We start from the raw sequence: 18,759 nt of genomic DNA, 5'->3' as shown, positions 1-18,759 counted from the left end.
AGGTCTGGAGACCATATATCTCAGAGAATGAAAAAAAAAAAAAACCAAACAGCTAAGTGACTGGCCTCATTAAGGGCACCAAAGATTTTGATCTGTTTATTAACCATCATGCCCATACCTTTCCTGACATGGCTAGTGAACACACCTCGAAAGACAAAATCAGAAAAAGGCATGTTGGCAGTCAGAAGCTTCCTGTAAATAACACATTCTCCTGTTTATTGTGATTTATTAGAAAAAGGAATTGGGTGGAAGGATAGGAGAGTGTCCTGGTGTAGAGTGTACCTATGTTTAGTGACAGGGAGGTGAGTGAATACGGGCCCTGGAAATCGAGTTTAAGAATGCCCTTTTGCCACTCTAAATTTTGACCAAAAGTTTCCAAAATTAAAAATTCAGAAATCAGTTAAAACACTTTTAATTAGCTGTTAAAAACTGTAGTGGCTCTGAGTAGCACTCTTACTTTTTCAATTAAGTGAATAATGTCTCAATAATGGCTTTAAATGAACATACCAGTACAGAAATGGGATCAGAAAATACAGCATTATCTACTGCACTCAACAAATATTATTAAATAACTACTAGGAACCAAGTGCTTGGGCACTTAAATAGCTGGGGCTATTTAACATGGAATCCAGGACAGAAACAAATCCTAATTTCCCAGACATGGACAAAAGAAGAAATGTAGCTTCTGCATTAGAGTTTATATGGAAAACCTAGTATTATTTTACATGTTATGGGGTTAAGTGTTAAATAAATGTTATCAATGCTAAAATACACTAAATAAACTAAATTAAAGACCTCATATTAACAAGAGAATTCTTAACTTCTTTACTCAAAGAATATGCCCCTCAACCCTCTTATCCTCCTCACCACACAATCAAGGCTTCAATTCTCTCTTTTACCTGAAATACTATAACAGCTTGTTAATCGTCATCTCTGCTTCCAGTTTCTGAAATCCACCTATCATTTCACTGCTGCTGGAATGGTTCTTCTAAAACACAAATCTGACCTGTAACTCACTACTAAAAGCCCATTCAATAGGTCTCATTGCTCTTAGGATAAAAAACCAGATACTTAAAATGGTCTACTACGGCACTGGAAGCTTCCCTGCCCTCCAGCCCCTAATTCCCTCAATATAGGTTAGTGGCCTTTCTGTACTTTATTACTCCAATCTTGTAATTTTCTATTGGCCTATATTCTCACAAAACTGTAAGAATTCACAGCAACTGACTGAATAATCAGCACCTACTTGACAGTAAGAACTTGAAAGAATGGCTGAATGGATGAAGAAAATCAGAAATGGTTCACAGAAAAACAAAACAAAAAAAAAAAAAGAAAGAGACAATCTAAGTTCTATTTTTTAAGCATCAAACTCTTACTCTCCAGACCGGGAAAGACTCTTGCACATCAACCCTAGCACTGAGTCACATTTTGAAGAGGATAAGGATAAGGATAAAATCTCTTACAAGTGGAAAGGGCAGCACTAAGAGAGCAAAGGAGGCCTGGCTGACCATTTATTCCAACAGGCATGTTCAAGGGCAGTACCTCCATGAACTCACATATTTATATCAGCATGCAGAAAAGACATGGTTTATACTATATGAATTCACAAGAGGTTGATGTATAACATTAGCAATATATTAATTTATAATAAAAATATAAATATGAAGTAGCTTGGATCATATGTTCTCTTCCTGTTGCAAAGCTACATGGAAGCTAAGGATATAATCTGAAACTGGTATACCCAGTCTGAAATCAAAACAAGAAATTGAGTGGATTGGTATGGCAGCTAATGGTCTGATTAGCATTATGGTCATACCAAGTAGACTAAACTCTTATTTTGTCTTCTAAATACCAAAAGTAAAGAGCATGCCTCTGTTCAGTTTTATTCTAAGTCACAAAATTTGTTTTTAAAAGTCTTTTATAACCGTGTATTCTGGATTCGTTAAAAGCCTGGTAGTTTCTATCCATCCAAGTTGGGTTTGGCCCCTAGGAGTTTAGGAGTAAAAAAGATGCTACTGGCACAGTAAAGGAGAGAAAGAAAGGTGGCAAACAGCTGGTATGCAAGATACCCCTTAGATAAGAAGAGCCATAAAATGGAGGGCAGTTAGGTGGTAGGTAAGCTGATTAATCTAGAATCAAGTAGGAGACAGAGTCCCAGGAGTCACTTGTTACCTGTTCCCCAAATCATATTAAAGAGTTGGAAGGACACTTAAGGATCATCCAGTTCAATCTCTCACATGTAGGAATGATTTGCTCAAAAACACAAAACAAGTTTATGGTCTACTGGAGACTGGAACCCAGTTCAGAGCTCTGACATCACACCATACTACTACTTTCCTATTTCATACCAAGACCTGGAGAGCAAAGTCCAGATCTCAAATGATCTTTAATAAACAACAACCCAAAGGAGAATGGAGAAAATGTAAGAGAGACATGTGGGAAGGCAATATGGCTCAAAGCAATGTTCGTTGACAGCTGGCTCTATCAAAAGATATCCATGGTCTCTCCCTCCAGACTCAGATATTAACAGAGCCGAGTAACTTAATTCTTTTAACTTCTGTTTTCTTATGAATATAAAACATATCTAAAAATAATTAATCCTAGTTCAGAATTACCAGGAGGATAAAATGAAATAATATGTATAAAAGAATATTAAATGAAGATTGGTATTTTTTCCTACTGACTGCAAGCAAGAAATAACGTCACCATACTTGGAATTTTTTCACATTTGCACTCATGACCAGAAGGTAGGAAGAAAGGAGATAATATGATTAGAAAGAGAAACAGGCTCACACGCAGAGAACATCTTGTTTTGTGAATATGGGTTGAGTAACCACATTTTTTCCACATTATGTCACTTGCTACTTAGCCAGGATACTGAGATGGCTGAACCTCCACTATTAATGAAAGTTACAATGTAGGACCTCTTGGGGTGGGGGAGTAGGGTATGAGGTCTGAGAGGAGAGAGCTGTTAAAGGAAATAACCTGGCTGCTGGAATGATGACTGAAGGACTTGGTTAGGAAATGCCATCGGCAAGAAGGTCTCTCTTTACCTTCTGAACCTGGTTTTTCTAGACATCATTTGTTAAAAATCTAAGAAGTTTCCAGAGAGGCACAGAAGATGAAAAAAACAAATAGCAAACTTCTGGAAGCATAAATCACATAATGAGTCATATTTCTTATCATCATAGTGTGCAGTCAGAAAGGAATGCATGTTCAGCAATCCCTCTGCTCTGGAAAACTGCCTAACTGATTTAGGAGATTTACCAGTCATAACACAGAGAATTTCTAGGCAAGAAAGTAAGAAAATCAACCAACTATGTGCCTAAAGTCTGAAACACCAAGGCCTATCCTGTTTTAGCCTCAAGTAAACGAAAATCATGGCATTACCATTACCCAGGCATCTGCCTTCTTCCAGAGAGATAGCATTTCACCGGGCTAGTAGAGGGATGGCAATGAACTTCTCACACCAATGCCAGGGTACGTGTTTCTCAAAGCATGTAGAGTGATGACTCTTTCCTAAGCCAAGAAGTGTGCCTTGCTCACACCTACCCCAACTCCATCTCATGCCACTATCCTAATCTAAACAACCATCATCTCTTCTTTTGCTCATAGTTACCACAGTGCAACCCATCAATTCTCCATAGTACAGTCCAAGTGATTTTTAAAATAACAGCTTTAACGATATAAAATTCTCATACCATAAAGTCATCCTTTTAAAGTGTACGATTTAATGATTTTTAATATATTCATAGCTGTGCAAACATTTCCCCCAACTGATTTTAGAATATTTTCAACACCCCCCAAAAGAAACCCCATATCAATCCATCACTACCTAATCTTCCCTCTCCCTACCCCTGCAATCACTAATCTAATTCCATCTCTTTGGATTTGTCTATTCTGGACATTTCACATAAATACAACCATACAATGTGTGGTTTTTGTGACTAGCTTCTTTCACTTAGTGTAATGTGTTGAAGGTATATCTCACATTGTTGCATGAGTCAGTATTTCATTCTGCTTTATTGCTGAATAATATTTCATTGTATGGATATACCATATAATGGATAAATACTTTTTTTTTAATCCATTTATCAGCTGACAGACATATGAGTTGTTTCCACTTGTTGGCTATTATGAAGAATACTGCCTTTAACGTTCATTTATAAGTTTTGGTGTGGACATATTTTCTAATCTTCTTGGATATACAACTTGGACTAGACTTGCTGGGTCATAGGACAACTCTATGTTTTCACATTTTGATTAACTTCCAAACTGTTTTCCAAAGTGGCTTCAGCATTTTACAATCTCATCAGCAATGTATGAGGGTCTCAATTTCTTTGTATCTTTTATTATTGCCCATCTTTTAATTATAGCCACACTTATGGGTGTGAGGTGGTATCTCTTTGTGGTTTCGATAAGACACTACCTCGAATAACTAATGATGCTGAACATTTTTTTATATTCTTATGAGCACTGGTTGTATCTTCTTTGGAGAAATGTCTATTCAGATCTATTACCCATTTTAAAATCAGGTTGTCTTTTTATTGTTAAGTATTCTTTATATATTCTGGATATAAGTCCAAGTGATTTTAAAAAATAAATCAGATCTTGTCCTGTTTAGAACCTTCTCATGGTTTCCAAATATATTTAGAAGAAAATCTAAATTCTCACTCTGGCTTATGAGAGCCTACATGATTTGGCCTTTGCCCACTTTTCCGAAGTCATCTCGTACCACTCTTCCCTTCACACACTGCATGCGAGCTTTCTTTTTGCCCTTGCAACATTCCAAGCGCATTCACTTCTCAGTATCACTGTATTAGCTGTCCTGTTTGCCTGCTTGGAATACTCTCTCCTTTATTGGATCCTTTTCATCATTCAGGTCTCAATTAAAATACTATCTTTTCAGAGAAATTTTCCTGAAAAGAAATTCTATCCAGAGAAGCCTCTCCTCCACAAAAGGGCATAAAGAAACTTTACTGTTGATGAATATGTTCATTATCTTGATTGCAGTGATGAGTTCATGGATGTATATGTATGTCAAAACTTCTCAAATTATGTGCTTTATATATATGCAGTTTATTTTATATCAATTATATTTCAATAAAACTTAAAAAAGCTTCCTCCCCCACACACTTTCAGTTATTCTCAACTGTTCTATTTCCTTAGGAGAATTTTTTTTTATTTCTATAGAAATTATCCATCTTATTTATTTCGTGATTTAAATGTTTACTGTCTCGCCCCACTAGAATGGAAATGCCACAAAGGCAGGAACACTGTTTATCTTCTTCAATTCTGATTCTTTGGCCTGGCTCACAACAGATGATCAAGAAATATTTGGCTAATAGAATGAATGGATTCAACAGTGATTATAAAAAGCGACCCTCAGACAATAGGAAGAATGATTTTCCATTCTCTCAGAATCATCAGTATTTTTAGACTTAAGGGGATAAGTTTATTCTTTTCTTTACTAAAACTAGCTATCTCAAAATCTATCCTGGATCATCTCCACCATTATGATCATTAGAACTATCAGCTACTGTTTAATTATTCTATGGTACTATTCTAGTACTTTATACTTTCCCATTGGTGGTTATTAATTTTATAATAATAATATTATGAAAGTGATAATATATCCTATTACAATAACCATATAATACATATTACGTAGTAATTATAATAAATATAATATAGGACATAAAACTATAGTAGTAGCTGCAGTAATACAATAAAAACATTTGTTTAGTCTTGCTATTTGCCAGACATATATAGGCATTTTACCCATGTATTCTCATTGTATTCCCATAATAACTTTATGAAGCAGGTATTCTTTTACAGATGAGGAATTGGAGGTTTAGAGGTAAATTAACTGCCCCAAATCACACAACTGGTAGAAGCAGAACTTTAACTCAAATTCTTGTCTACCTTACTTCAAAGCCCATATCCTTTTCATTCTGCTACAACGCTTCTGAAGCATTTTACAATACAATGTTATTCCAACTCACATACAAATCCTCTAAGGCTTGAGGAGGATGTCTACCTTGAAAATGAAACTACTCAAACTCTGAAAAGGGTTAGGGACAAAAGTAAAAGAGACGAGAAGCTAGTTGCCTGAGAGTAAACCAGGAAATGTAGAACAAAGCACTTTTACTTTATCCCCAGCTTACAGCCGTCTTCATGTGACATTTCTCAATTTTTATTTAACTGCTGGTTCCTGCTCCTTCCCTGTTTACTACTGAGGTTAATTGGTGAAGACATGCTGACCATGAGAGACCCAGTAATTTCTCTTATCAACTGGGTCCTGGTTTCAAAGTCCCAAAGACGGGACCCTTACCTTTAGTGCCAGGTGGCTGCAGGTTGTCTCCAGTCAAGGAACACCAGCCGACAGGGAAGATGTCACGGGAGTCAAAGCGACACCAGTAGTCAAAGGCTCCTCGCCACCCATCGAAAGTGACAAGCACCTCTGAGCCTCGCACCTCCCCAATAGTGGCTGGGCAGATGAAATGAGGGTTCTTCCTGTCCACAGCTTCTAACTTCATTCCCATTTTGAAGAAATTGTGGGAAGGAGATGGTGGTTCCTAGATGAGAAACAGAAATATACAGTCCTAGATACAAAGAGGGTCTATAAATGCTAAAAGACTACACCTAAACCTCATCTGAATGATTAAAAAGTGACTGCTATGGGATTTATAATGGAGATTGAGTTTTTCTTTTAAACTAATTTCAAAGGATACCTAGGATTGCTTTGTTAAGTCTAACATTTTAGCAAAAAGCTTACAGATGTTTTTTTTCATTTAGATCTTTTTTTAAAGAAATGAAAGATTACACATAAAGTTGATCCCCTTTTGTGCCTTTTCCCTATCCAACTCCCCTTCCACATACCACAGAGGTAACTATTACCAATACATATTTTTAAACTCTACTACTTATGTACATATCCATTTGATTTCTTTTAAATTTTATAAAAATGTTTTCATACTGTACATATTCTTTAACTTGCTATTTTTTTGTTCAACATTGTTTCTGAGATTTACCTATGTTGATAAATTTAGCTCAAGTTCGTTTTAACTGCTGAATAGTATCCTATTACATGTCCGTATCACAATTTATTCATTCTCTTTTGGGAATATATTAATTTCCAAATTAATATATTATTATATATTATATATTAATTTAAGGTTGGCTCCAATTGTTTACTATTTCAAAAGACTTTTAATGAACATTCTCGCACTTGCTTATTTGTACACATGTGGGAGAGTTTCTCTAGAATATATATCTAGGAGTAGAATTGCTGGTTTATACGGTAGATATATACAACTTCCACTTTACTAGATAATGTTAAATTGCCCTCCAAAGAGGTTATACCATTGCACATTTTATCAGCAGTGTAGAGTTCTTGTGTGCAGATGTGTAATGTCACTGCATAGATCAAATTTCCAAACATGTGTTCAACAATCTATTCTATTCCCTTGGCCTTATTATCTAATTATTTCACTAGAGTAACAGATTTATTAAACAGGTATGTGGTAGGAAAAGTCTCTCTAATTTGCCATTCTTCATATTGTTTTGGTTAAAAATCTCCTTGATTTTTTTTTTAACAGCCAAATAGCTTAATAAGTTTAATGTTGGAGAACCCCAGGAATTTTAGACTGGATGCTGGAGAGTTCCAGGAATTCTCTACTGAATGCCAGAAAGCCCTGAGAATTTTCTACTGGATGCAAGAGACCAGGGGAATTCTTGGAGAAATCTAGACCCTGAACAGGGGCTGATGCCGTAAAGGTTCTGGACTTAGCCAAAGGAAAGAACTCAAGGACTAGTCAGTGTATACGGCCAAAGAATCCAAAGACTAATCGGTGACTACAGCTTAAAACTTTGATGTGCAGCAAAAGTATATGCTCAAAGATGTGTGTGGGCAACCTGTTCCTGATTTTTCATATGAAATGTAGAATCACCTTTTCAAGTCCCTCATCTCTCAAAATAACCAAACCCTATTAGGATTTTGACTGGAAATGTCATGAATTAATAGATTAATTGGGGAGGGAATAACCTTTGTATGATATTGTGTCTTCCCATTCATGAAACACATGATAGTTGTGCTGGTCTGAAAGGATGTATGTCCCCTAGAAAAGTCATGTTTAATCCTAATCCCATTTTGTAAACGCAGCCATTTGTTCTAATCCCTATTCAGCATTGTATGTTTTAAACTGTAATTAGATCATCTCCCTGGAGATGTGATGCAATCGAGAGTGGTTGATAAACTGGATTAGGTGACGACATGTCTCCAGGCATTCGGGTGGGTCTTGATTAGTTTCTGAAGTCCTATAAAAGAGGAAACATTTTGGAGAATAGGAGATTCAGAGAGAGCAGAGCAGAACGACATAGCCATGAGAAGCAGAGTCCACCAGCCAGCGACCTTTGGAGATGAAAAAGGAAAATGCCTCCTGGGGAGCTTCATGAAACAAGAAGCCAGAAGTAGAAGCTAGCAGATGATGCCATGTTCGCCATGTGCCCTTCCAGATGAGAGAGGAACCCTGAACTTCATCGGCCTTGTCGAACTGAGGTATCTTTCCCTGGATGCCTTTGATTGGACATTTCTATAGACTTGTAATTGGGACATTTTCTCAGCCTTAGAAATGTAAACTAGCAACTTATTAAATTCCCCTTTTTAAAAGCCACTCTGTTTCTGGTATATTGCATTCCAGCAGCTAGCAAACTAGAACAATAATCTTTTTCATTTACGCCTTCTTTAATGTAGATTTCTTTTATAACATAGATTCTTAAATTTCTTCTATAAATATCTCATGATTCTTGATTTTTTAATGTATTTTTTAATTTTTTAGTTTTTTTTAAATACCAAACACAAACATTCTTAACTTTTGATCATTCCATTCTACATATATAATTAATAATTCACAATATCCTCACATAGTTGCATACTCATCATCATGATCCTTTCTTGGAACATTTGCATCTATTCAGAAAAAGAAATAAAAAGAAAACAGAAAAAAAATTTATACATACCATACCCCTTACCCCTCCCTTTCATTGATCACTAGCATTTCAAACTAAATTTATTTTAACATTTGTTCCCCCTATTATCTATTTTTATTCTGTATGTTCTACTCATCTGTTGACAAGGTAGATAAAAGGAGCATCAGACACAAGGTTTTCACATTCACAGAGTCTCATTGTGAAAGCTATATCATTGTTCAATCATCCTCAAGAAACATGGCCACTGGAACACAGCTCTACATTTTCAGGCAGTTCTCTCCAGCCTCTCCATTACATCTTGAATAACAAGGTGATATCTACTTAATGTGTAAGAATAACCTCCAGGATAACCTCTCGACTATATTTGGAATCTCTCAGCCATTGACACTTTATTTTGTCTCATTTCACTCTTTCCCCTTTTGGTTGAGAAGGTTTTCTCAATCCCTCGATGTGAGTCTCAGCTTATTCTAGGATTTCTGTCCCACATTGCCAGGAACGTCCACACTCCTCAGAGTCATGTCCCACACAGACATGGGGAGGGTGGTGAGTTTGCTTGTTGTGTTGGTTGGAGAGAGAGGCCATATCTGAGCAACAAAAGAGGTTCTCTTTGGGGGTGACTTGTAGGCCTAATTTTAAGTAGGCCTTAACCCGACCTATCCTTTGCGGGGTTAAGTTTCATATGAACAAACCACAAGACTGGGGGCTCAGCCTATAGCTTTGGCTGTCCACACTGCTTATGAGAATATCAAGAATTTAACTTGAGGAAGTTGAATTTTCCCCCTTTCTCACTACTCCCTGAAGGGGACTTTGCAAATACTTTTTTATTCATTGTTCAAATCACTCTGGACAAACCCACAAAATCTCATGTCCTACTCAAGGTTCCATGCACTTATGGTGTTCAATTAAGCTGTCTACATAAGTTATATTAGGAAATGCTCTAGTCAAAATATAAATTTTGTACCAAATAAACATTTTTTGCTCTAGTCTCACACATAAGTTGAAATTTTAAAATATTTAATTACCATCTATTTTCAGCACCCTGCAGTAATGACATTCCTTTGTTCTTCCTCATGCAAAAACATTTTTAAAATTTGTACATTTAGTCACTATCATTATACACTCTAGGCATTCCTAGATTATACCATCTCAGTCTTTATCGTCTTACTTTCTGATTTCTTTTGTGCCCCGAGCCCTCCTCCCTCTATCATTCTCAAATTCAGCTTCATTCAGTGTTTTAACATAATTGTATTACAGTTAGGTAGTATTGTGCTGTCCATTTCTGAGTTTTTACATTCAGTCCTGTTGCACAATCTGTAGCCCTTCAGCTCCAATTACCCAATATCTTACCCTATTTCTATCTCCTGGTGGTCTCTGTTACCAATGAAATTCTCCAAGTTTATTCACTAATGTCAGTTCATATCAGTGAGACCATACAGTATTTGTCTTTTTGTTTCTGGTTAATCTCACTCAGCATAATGTCCTTAAGGTCTATCCACATTGTTACATACTTCATAAGTTTATTCTGTCTTACAGCTGCATAATATTACATTGTATGTATATACCACAGTTTGTTTAGTCACTCGTCTGTTGATGGACATTTTGGCTGTTTTCATCTCTTCGCAATTGTAAATAATGCTGCTATAAACATTGGTGTGCAAATGTCCGTTTGTGTCCTTCCCCTCATGTCCTCTGAGTAGATACCTAGCAATGCTATTGTCAGGTCATATGGTAATTCTATATTTAGCTTTTTGCCTTCCACAGGGGTTGTACCATTTGACATTCCCACCAACAGTGGATAAGTGTGCCTCTTTCTCCACATTCTCTCCAGCACTTGTCATTTTCTGTTTTGTTGATAATGGCCATTCCGATGGGTGTGAGATGATATCTCATTGCGGTTTTGACATGCATTTCTCTAATTGCCAGGGAAATTGAGCATCTCTTCATGTGCCTTTTGGCCATTTGTATTTCCTCTCCTGAAAAGTGTCTGTTCAAGTCTTTTGTCCATTTTGTAATTGGGTTGGCTGTCTTTTTGTTGTTGAGTTGAACAATCTCTTTATAAATTCTGGATATTAGACCTTTATCTGATATGTCATTTCCAAATATTGTCTCCCATTGTGTAGGCTGTCTTTTCACTTTCTTGATGAAGTTCTTTGATGCACAAAAGTGTTTAATTTTGAGGAGTTCCCATTTCTTTCTTTCTTTCTTCAATGTTCTTGCTTTGGGTGTTAGGTCTAGAAAACCACCTCCTAGTATAAGATCTATAAGATATTTCCCTACATTTTCTTCTAACAGTTTTATGGTCTTAGATCTAATGTTTAGGTCTTTGATCCATGTTGAGTTAGCTTTTGTATAGGGTGTGAGATATGGGTCCTCTTTCATTCTTTTGCATATGGATATCTAGTTTTCTAGGCACCATTTATTGAAGAGACTGTTTTGTGCCAGGTGAGTTGGCTTGACTGCCTTATCAAAGATCAAATGTCCATAGATGAGAGGGTCTATATCTGAACACTCTATGTGATTTGATTGGTCAATATATCTATCTTTGTGCCAGTACCATGCTGTTTTGACCACTGTAGCTTCATAATACGCCTTAAAGTCATGACTCTTTTTTAATATATTTTTCTAGGTATAATTTTATTACTATCATTAATGGTATCTTCAAAATTTTTTACTTTCAAATCATTGTAGCTGTTAGATAGGAATATAATTGACTTAAAAACACCAATCAAATGATTTTATACTGATTAGCTTGTATGGATTGATAAACCAATTTTTTTCTTTGCTTGATTTATCATTGTTGAGAGATGTGCATTAAAATTTCTCCTAGTTGGTATCTTCTATATTTTAAAACTTCAACTTCTGTGTGAGACCAAAGAGATGTTTACTTGGTGCAAAACTTATATTTTGGGTAGTGCATTACCTAATTAATTTGTATGGGCAGTTCAGTTGAACACAGCAAGTACATGGAATCTTGAATGGGGCATGAGATTTTGTTGGTTTGTCCAGATTAGTGTGATGCCCTGATATGTCCCAGAATAATTTGGACAGTGAATAAAGAAATATCTGTAAAGTCCTTTAGGGAAACTGGGAAGTAAGGAGGAAATATTCAACTTCCCATTTGGAGAATTTCTGATATTCTCACATGCAGCAGGGACAACCAAATCAATAGGTCGAGCCCTCGATCTTGGGGTTTGTTCCTATGAAACTTATTCCTGCAAAGGACAGGCAAAGCCTACTTAAAATTATGCCTAAGAGTCACCCTCAGAGAACATCTTTGTTGCTCAGATGTGACCTCTCTCTCTGAGCCAACTTGGTAGGTGAACTCACTGTCCTCCCCTCTACATTGGACATGACTCCCAGGGGTATAAATCTCCTTGGCAATGTGGGACAGAACTCTTGGGATGAGCTGGGACCTGGCATCATGGAATTGAGAAATGCTTCTTGACCAAAAGGGGGAAGAGAGAAATGAGACAAAATAAAGTTTCAGTGGCTGAGAAGTTACAGAGTCAAGACGTTATCCTGGATGTTATATCTTACACATTATACAGATATCCCTTTTTAGTTTATGGTGTATTGGAGTGGCTGGAGGGAAGTGTCTGAAACTGTTAAGCTGTGTTCCAGTAATCTTCATTCTTGAAGATGACTATATAAAGATTGAACTTTTACAAGGTGACTGCATGATTGTGAAAACCTTGTGTCTGATGCTCCATTTATGCAAGATATGGACAGATGAGTAAAAAAATATGGATAAAAAATAAATGAATAATAGGGGGATAAGGGTTAAAATAAATTGGGTAGTTGGAAATACTAGTAGTTAATGAGAGAGAGGGGTAGGTGTATGGCATGTATAGGTTCTTTCTTTTTAATTCTTTTTCTGGAGTGATATAAATGTTCTAAAAATGATCATTGTGATGAATACATAACTACCTGATGATACTGTGAGCCACTGATTGTACACCATGTATGGACTATATGTGTGTGAAGATCTGTCAATAAAAATATTTTTTGAAAAAAAGAAAACCAAATTTCTCCTAGCAATTCTCCAATTTTTCCAGGTAATTTGTCAAACTTTGCTTTATATATTGTAAAGCTGAGTTTCTGGGGAGCAGGATATACATTTATAGCTGCTGCTTAATATTCTTGGTGAACTGTACTTTTTATCATTAGTAATCTCTTCAAGGTTTCTTCGCATCAAAGTGTCTTTTGTCTGATTTCATGGTAGTTAATATCATCTTTATTTTGATAAAATTGCCTGGTATGTCTTCTGTATTCTTCTATGTTCAGTAATTTTGTTTTATTGTTTTATCAGTATCTCTTGCAAACAGCCTGTAGCTAGATTTTAAAAATTTAATCTATGTCTAACTATATTGATGAGTTTAATCTCATTTCTTGTGATAACTGATGCATTTAGATTACAACCATCTTCTTGTCTACATTTCTATTTGACCTCTTTTTCAAGGTTCTTTTTTCTCCTTTTCAATCAACCGAATTTTCTTCCCTTTTTTTTTCCTCCAGTGATTCAGAAGTTAATCTATTCAGTATTCTAGTGGATCCCCTTAAGATTTTCTTTCTTTGTATGCTGTATGGTGGGGGTCACATTTCATTCTTTTTCCATATGAGTATCCCCTTATTGCAGCACTATTTGTTGAATTTTTTGTTGTTGTTTTTGTTTGATTTTTCATTTGTTTGTTTGCTTTTTTCCTTTTCCTTTTTTTGGGGGGGGGGGGGGGAAGTGCATGGGCCAGGAATCAAACCCAGGTCTCCTGTATGCAGGTAGGAATTATACCTCTGAACTACCTTCGTACCCCCTTAACTGCACGGATAACACAGCAAAGTCTAAAGCTCATCTATATTTCTGGTCTCAAACAATACAAGAAACTTAAAATATTTTACTCTTTAGTTACATGGGTGTTTGATAATTTAATTCCACGTTGTTATCCTGCCAATTAATCACTGTGTTATTATAACTGGCTTATGCAGTATAGAAAATGCTTGATTAGCTTTTTCTATATACTAACCAATTTCCTTCCTCACCATTACTTCTTGCATCACATTCTTCCTTTCTGGGTTCAATTACTATATTCCTGAAACATATTATTCAGTTGTTCCTTCAGTGGATACTTTAGTATTCATTCATATTGAATTGTTGAAAAATATCTTGATTTTACTCTCACTCTAAAATAAAAGTATATTTTATTTTACTATTTAAATCCAGGATTTAGAATTCCAGATGGTCAACTGTCTTCTCTCCGTACTCTGAATAAATTATTCAATTATATTCTGGCTTGTACTGCTGATGTCAAGAAATATGCCATCAATTTAACTATAATCCCCCTGAAGGTAACGTGCGATCACTTGCTCAGATTTTCTTTGTCTTTCATTTTTATGGTTATAGCACAGTGTTTCAAGGTATGTATAAGTGCCTTTATTTAGCAATATGCTCTTTAAATCTGAATATCTGTGTCTTTTAGCAACTCAGGAAAATTGTCAGTCATTATCTCCTCAAATATCGCTTCTTCTCTATTCTCTCTAATTAATCTTTCTGGATTTCTTGTTTGGCATACATTGGACCTTCTAATGTTATTTTCCTTGTCTCAACTTTTCTTTAATATTTTCTCTCTCTTTATCTCTCTGTGCTGGTTAATTTCCTTAATTATCTATTTAATTTACTTAATCATCTACCTATTAATTTTTAATTCAAATTAAGTTTCATTTCTACATGTTCTATTTGGTTCTTTTCCAAATTGGCCTTAAAAAAGTGTTTTGTACTTCCGTAATTTAGCCCTTCTTTTAGTTCTTCAGTCATTTTAAAATATTTAATTTATACTATTCAGTGGATATTTCTATTATCTGAAAGTCCTTGGTTTATAATCCTACTTTTTGTTGCGTGTATCAATTCCCTGTTTAGTTGGATTGTTTTGAGAATTCCTGAGGGTTTTGTAATTCTGGTTTGAGTACTTATCTTCAACGGTACTTCATCTTTAGGGCTCCAGTGACAGCTTGGTTGAATGTTATGTTCTTCTGGAGAGGTTTTGGGTTTGCTTCTGCCAGGCACCCAGAAATATTTCCATACAACTTTGGAGTTCCTTGACAACATAGGTATTCTACTGAATCCTGGACTTACAAGGGGGAAGACTGTTTTAATTGGAGGAGATTCCCATCCCCATTCCAACCCAAAACCCAGGAAGACTCTACCATCAGTGTAATAATCTTTTCACTAAGGGGTAAACTTTTTGTTTTTAATTTAAAAAAATGCAGTTTATTGAGCTAATATTCACATACCACACAATCCATTCAAAGTATACAATCAGTAGCTCTCAGTATCATCACATAGTTGTGGAATTATCACCACAATCAATTTTAGAACATTTTCATTACTAAAACGGTTTAAAGGGTAAACTTTTCAGAGATCTGATTTGGCTTTATATGGTAGTATCAGGTTTATATCCCTGCCTTGCATAGGCCCAAACCCTCATCTTCTGTCCAACTGTGGCTGTTAAATCAAGATCCCTGGAACGTAAAACTGGCAATGCCAACTGCAGGTTGCAACAGCAACTGCAGGTTCAGTGTACACATTTAACACTCTAATTTTCCCCTTTGTTTTTTTCTCCCTGTAGATCTATACTTTCTGCTAAGCTCAGCAAAGCATGATAAAGAATATTTGTGTTTGTTTTTTTTTCCAGTATTTTGAGGTTTCTTGTAATGAAAGGGTTTCTAGTTATCCAGGACAGTGGGAACCAGAGCAGCCCTTTCAGCAAAGGCAGATCTAATTCAGTCCCTTTTACAGCAACTCTTGCCCCATTAATAGACTGACTGCCTTATCTCCTGAGAGACACTCAAGAATGAATACAGGGTTTTGATCCTTGTTCATCACTTATTATGTGATCTTGGACATGTTCTTTATTCAAAATCATTTAGTTTCATTAACTATTAAATGGAAACAATAATTTCAATTTCATAAGGCTAGCTGTGGGTATTAAATGAAATAGTATAAATAAGCACCAAGCATACTGTAGGCATTCAAAAATTCAGTCTCCTTCCTTTCGGTCTAGAACATGGACTCTTGAACATGGACTACACAGAATTTCTGAATCTATAAGAACAGCTCTTTTACATTTACATTTTAAATGTTCTAGTAATGAACACATTTTAACTTCTTAACAACCCTGTGAGGTAGACAGAACCTCACATTATAGATGAGGTCAAAAGACACGTAAGTTTGCCCCAAGTGGGCATACCTTATTATTGGGAGAGTTGGAACCTAAAAAGCAAGAATTCTACCTTATAATTTAATATGGTTTCTGTGGAGATAATTGGTGCTTTACAAGCTGCTAAAAAAAATAATTTTGCTGAAGTAGTGTCTGAGAAGGCATCCTCAAGCCATAGATACAACGTAGACATCAGAGGCTTGGTAATTGAGAGAATGTAAGTATTTGACCTTAAGAAGCTGGTAATATCTGAGGAACATCTTACCTTGTGGAAAATCCTGATGGGTGCCATCTCTGCTCCATTTAGCGTCTTCAAAAGGAACATGGGCCAAGATGAGGCATTCAGCCGAAATCCTGCAGCAAACACAAGCAGCAACAGATAAAAAAAAAAACATGTTTCAAAGGGAACGGCTATATCAAGTTCTCTCTTTGGAGTTCAGGTACGCTTGCTCATAATATATATTGTGCTAGTTACAGAATCACAGAAAATTAGGAAAGGACTTAAACAGAATAAATGCTTCATTAAACACATGAGGGAAACGAGACACAGAAAGGGATGTAACTTGTCCAAGGCAGTGCTACAAAGCAGTGGGACCGAGCGCCCAAAGTTTCCTGACTCCCAGAAAATTTCCCTTGAAAAATCCCCAAAAGATGTGAGATAGGATGAAGCAATACTTAGAAATGATTTAGATCTAGAAATGAGCTAGACAGCACTGTGCATCTGGATTATTCTTAAGAAGAAACCAAACATATCAATGGTTAAACCCAACATCATAAGTAAATCTTTATTGATTTATCTCAATATAAACTAACTCACTATTCCGTTCTCTCCACACTGTCTCTGACTAACACTCACAAATACACACATAGAATATAAAGTACTTTCTTGATATTCCTTGTTTACTTAAACAACTAAGGATGAGGAAAGATGAAGATAGAAGATAACATCCTATCAAAAATTCTCATTTCCCTAAAGAGCAAAGAAGATTAGAGAAGTTAACTGTACACGGTCATTCAGCAAGTCAGAGCCAAAAAGAATATACCATTTATTTACTGAATTGTAAAAACAGGATCATTATCCTGTTAGGTCTTCCAATTGAAGCTCCAAGTGCTTCTACAATTTGGCTTCAACTCTCCATCCTCAGATACCAAAATCCTTGCTGTTCAATCATCTCTCAATCTACCTCTGCCTTTCTATCACAGAGAAAGGAAGAGAAAGGTTGCACCAAAACAAGAGAGCTAGAAACAACAATAAAAACAACTGTATCTGATATCATTGAGCATTTTACTGTGTGCCAGGCACCATGCTAATAACTTTACAAGGACTATCTGATTTGATTCTCAAGACAACCATATGTATAGGAATTATCTTCATTTCATAGATAAGTAAAGAAGTACAGAGTTAAAAAATTACTTAAGATTTCACACTGAGCAAATGGCAAAGACAGGATTGAAACCCAGGCAATCTGAATCCTAACCCACACTCTTAACCGCTATGCTAAACTGTTCACTATTCCAGGTAAAACGAAAAGGAAGAATCAGCTTTGGGGAGTAAGTATTAATTAATAATAACTCTAATTAAATTAATAGGGAGGTGAGAAGAGAAAAGAAAATGGAAGTAAAAAGAATGTTACCTTTTCAGATTATTTAAATCTTCACTTCCAGAGATGTCTAGGCTAAGCCAAGCTTTCCAAATTCAGATTTCTTGGGTCAGCTCATCCACATTAACAATGGCACTAGCAATGTGGAGATTCCTATCACTCAATCTAAAATTTCATCACTTACTTTTTTGATTCTCCAGATTTTTTGTCCTTTTGGAAAAATCCTTAACTTCAGTTGGGTGATTTAGTGGGATATCAATCACATGACCCTCCTCACCTGGCCATAGGGTAGAAAATAATTTAAGCAAGCCATTTAAGAACATCAGATACCCCTAGACCAAGGGTATGTGTGGAGATATGTCCCAAACCTTTTCTGAAAGGATAGGCACATGTCCCAAACCCTTTCTGAAAGGATAGGCACATGTCCCAAACCTTTTCTGAAAGGATAGTCACATTGGAAAGAGTCTGAGATCATGGCTCTAAGGTTGTCTATAGATCTGATAATATCTCATGAAGAACATACTTGAGAATAAAGCCAAGGTACAGCTAAAGATGGAGAAACATGACAGTGCTTGAAATCCTATATTCAGACATTTCCAACACGACACAAGTACTTCGATCTCTTGGTTATGTGAGTCAATAATTGCTACCTCTTCCTCATTCCTCTCTAAACTGATTTGTGTTGGGTTTTAGCACCCACAGCCAAAAGACTCTTGAGCATCCTCCTCCTCCTCCTTTGACCATGGTCAAAAAAAAAAAAAAAAGAATCCCTCCAGAAATTTAGGTCTGGTCTTTGTAGGGGAAAATAACTCTCCTTAGGTCAGGGAAGTCCTGAAGCAATCCAAATTTAGAGCAGGTTTGCCATGAACTATTCAGTACACCAATAAATAAGACAAATTAAGACACAAATGTTCCAGAGACATGTTTCTCACATGTTGGTAAATGAGAGGAGTAGGTTG

General features: G+C 36.0%; 1 protein-coding gene across 23 annotated transcripts in view; it reads right to left on the bottom strand.

Annotated features, from left to right (window-relative positions):
* SCMH1 (Scm polycomb group protein homolog 1) overlaps positions 1 to 18,759 on the bottom strand; it is a 209,013-nt gene that overhangs the window by 75,375 nt on the left and 114,879 nt on the right. For 21 of the 23 annotated variants that reach the window (XM_077150072.1, XM_077150070.1, XM_077150055.1 and 18 more), the window contains 2 exons: positions 16,465 to 16,553; positions 6,335 to 6,578 (listed from right to left, as the gene is read on the bottom strand). In XM_077150072.1, the coding sequence (XP_077006187.1) occupies positions 6,335 to 6,578; positions 16,465 to 16,553 (333 nt within the window). Of the gene's footprint in view, positions 1 to 6,334; positions 6,579 to 16,464; positions 16,554 to 17,984; positions 18,078 to 18,759 lie in introns of all 23 variants that reach the window. The other 2 variants (XM_077150065.1, XM_077150067.1) reach the window with 1 other exon arrangement.

Source organism: Tamandua tetradactyla, chromosome 2, assembly GCF_023851605.1.
Source record: "Tamandua tetradactyla isolate mTamTet1 chromosome 2, mTamTet1.pri, whole genome shotgun sequence".
Classification (NCBI taxonomy): Eukaryota; Metazoa; Chordata; class Mammalia; order Pilosa; family Myrmecophagidae; genus Tamandua; species Tamandua tetradactyla.
This window is presented reverse-complemented; position numbering and strand designations above follow the sequence as displayed.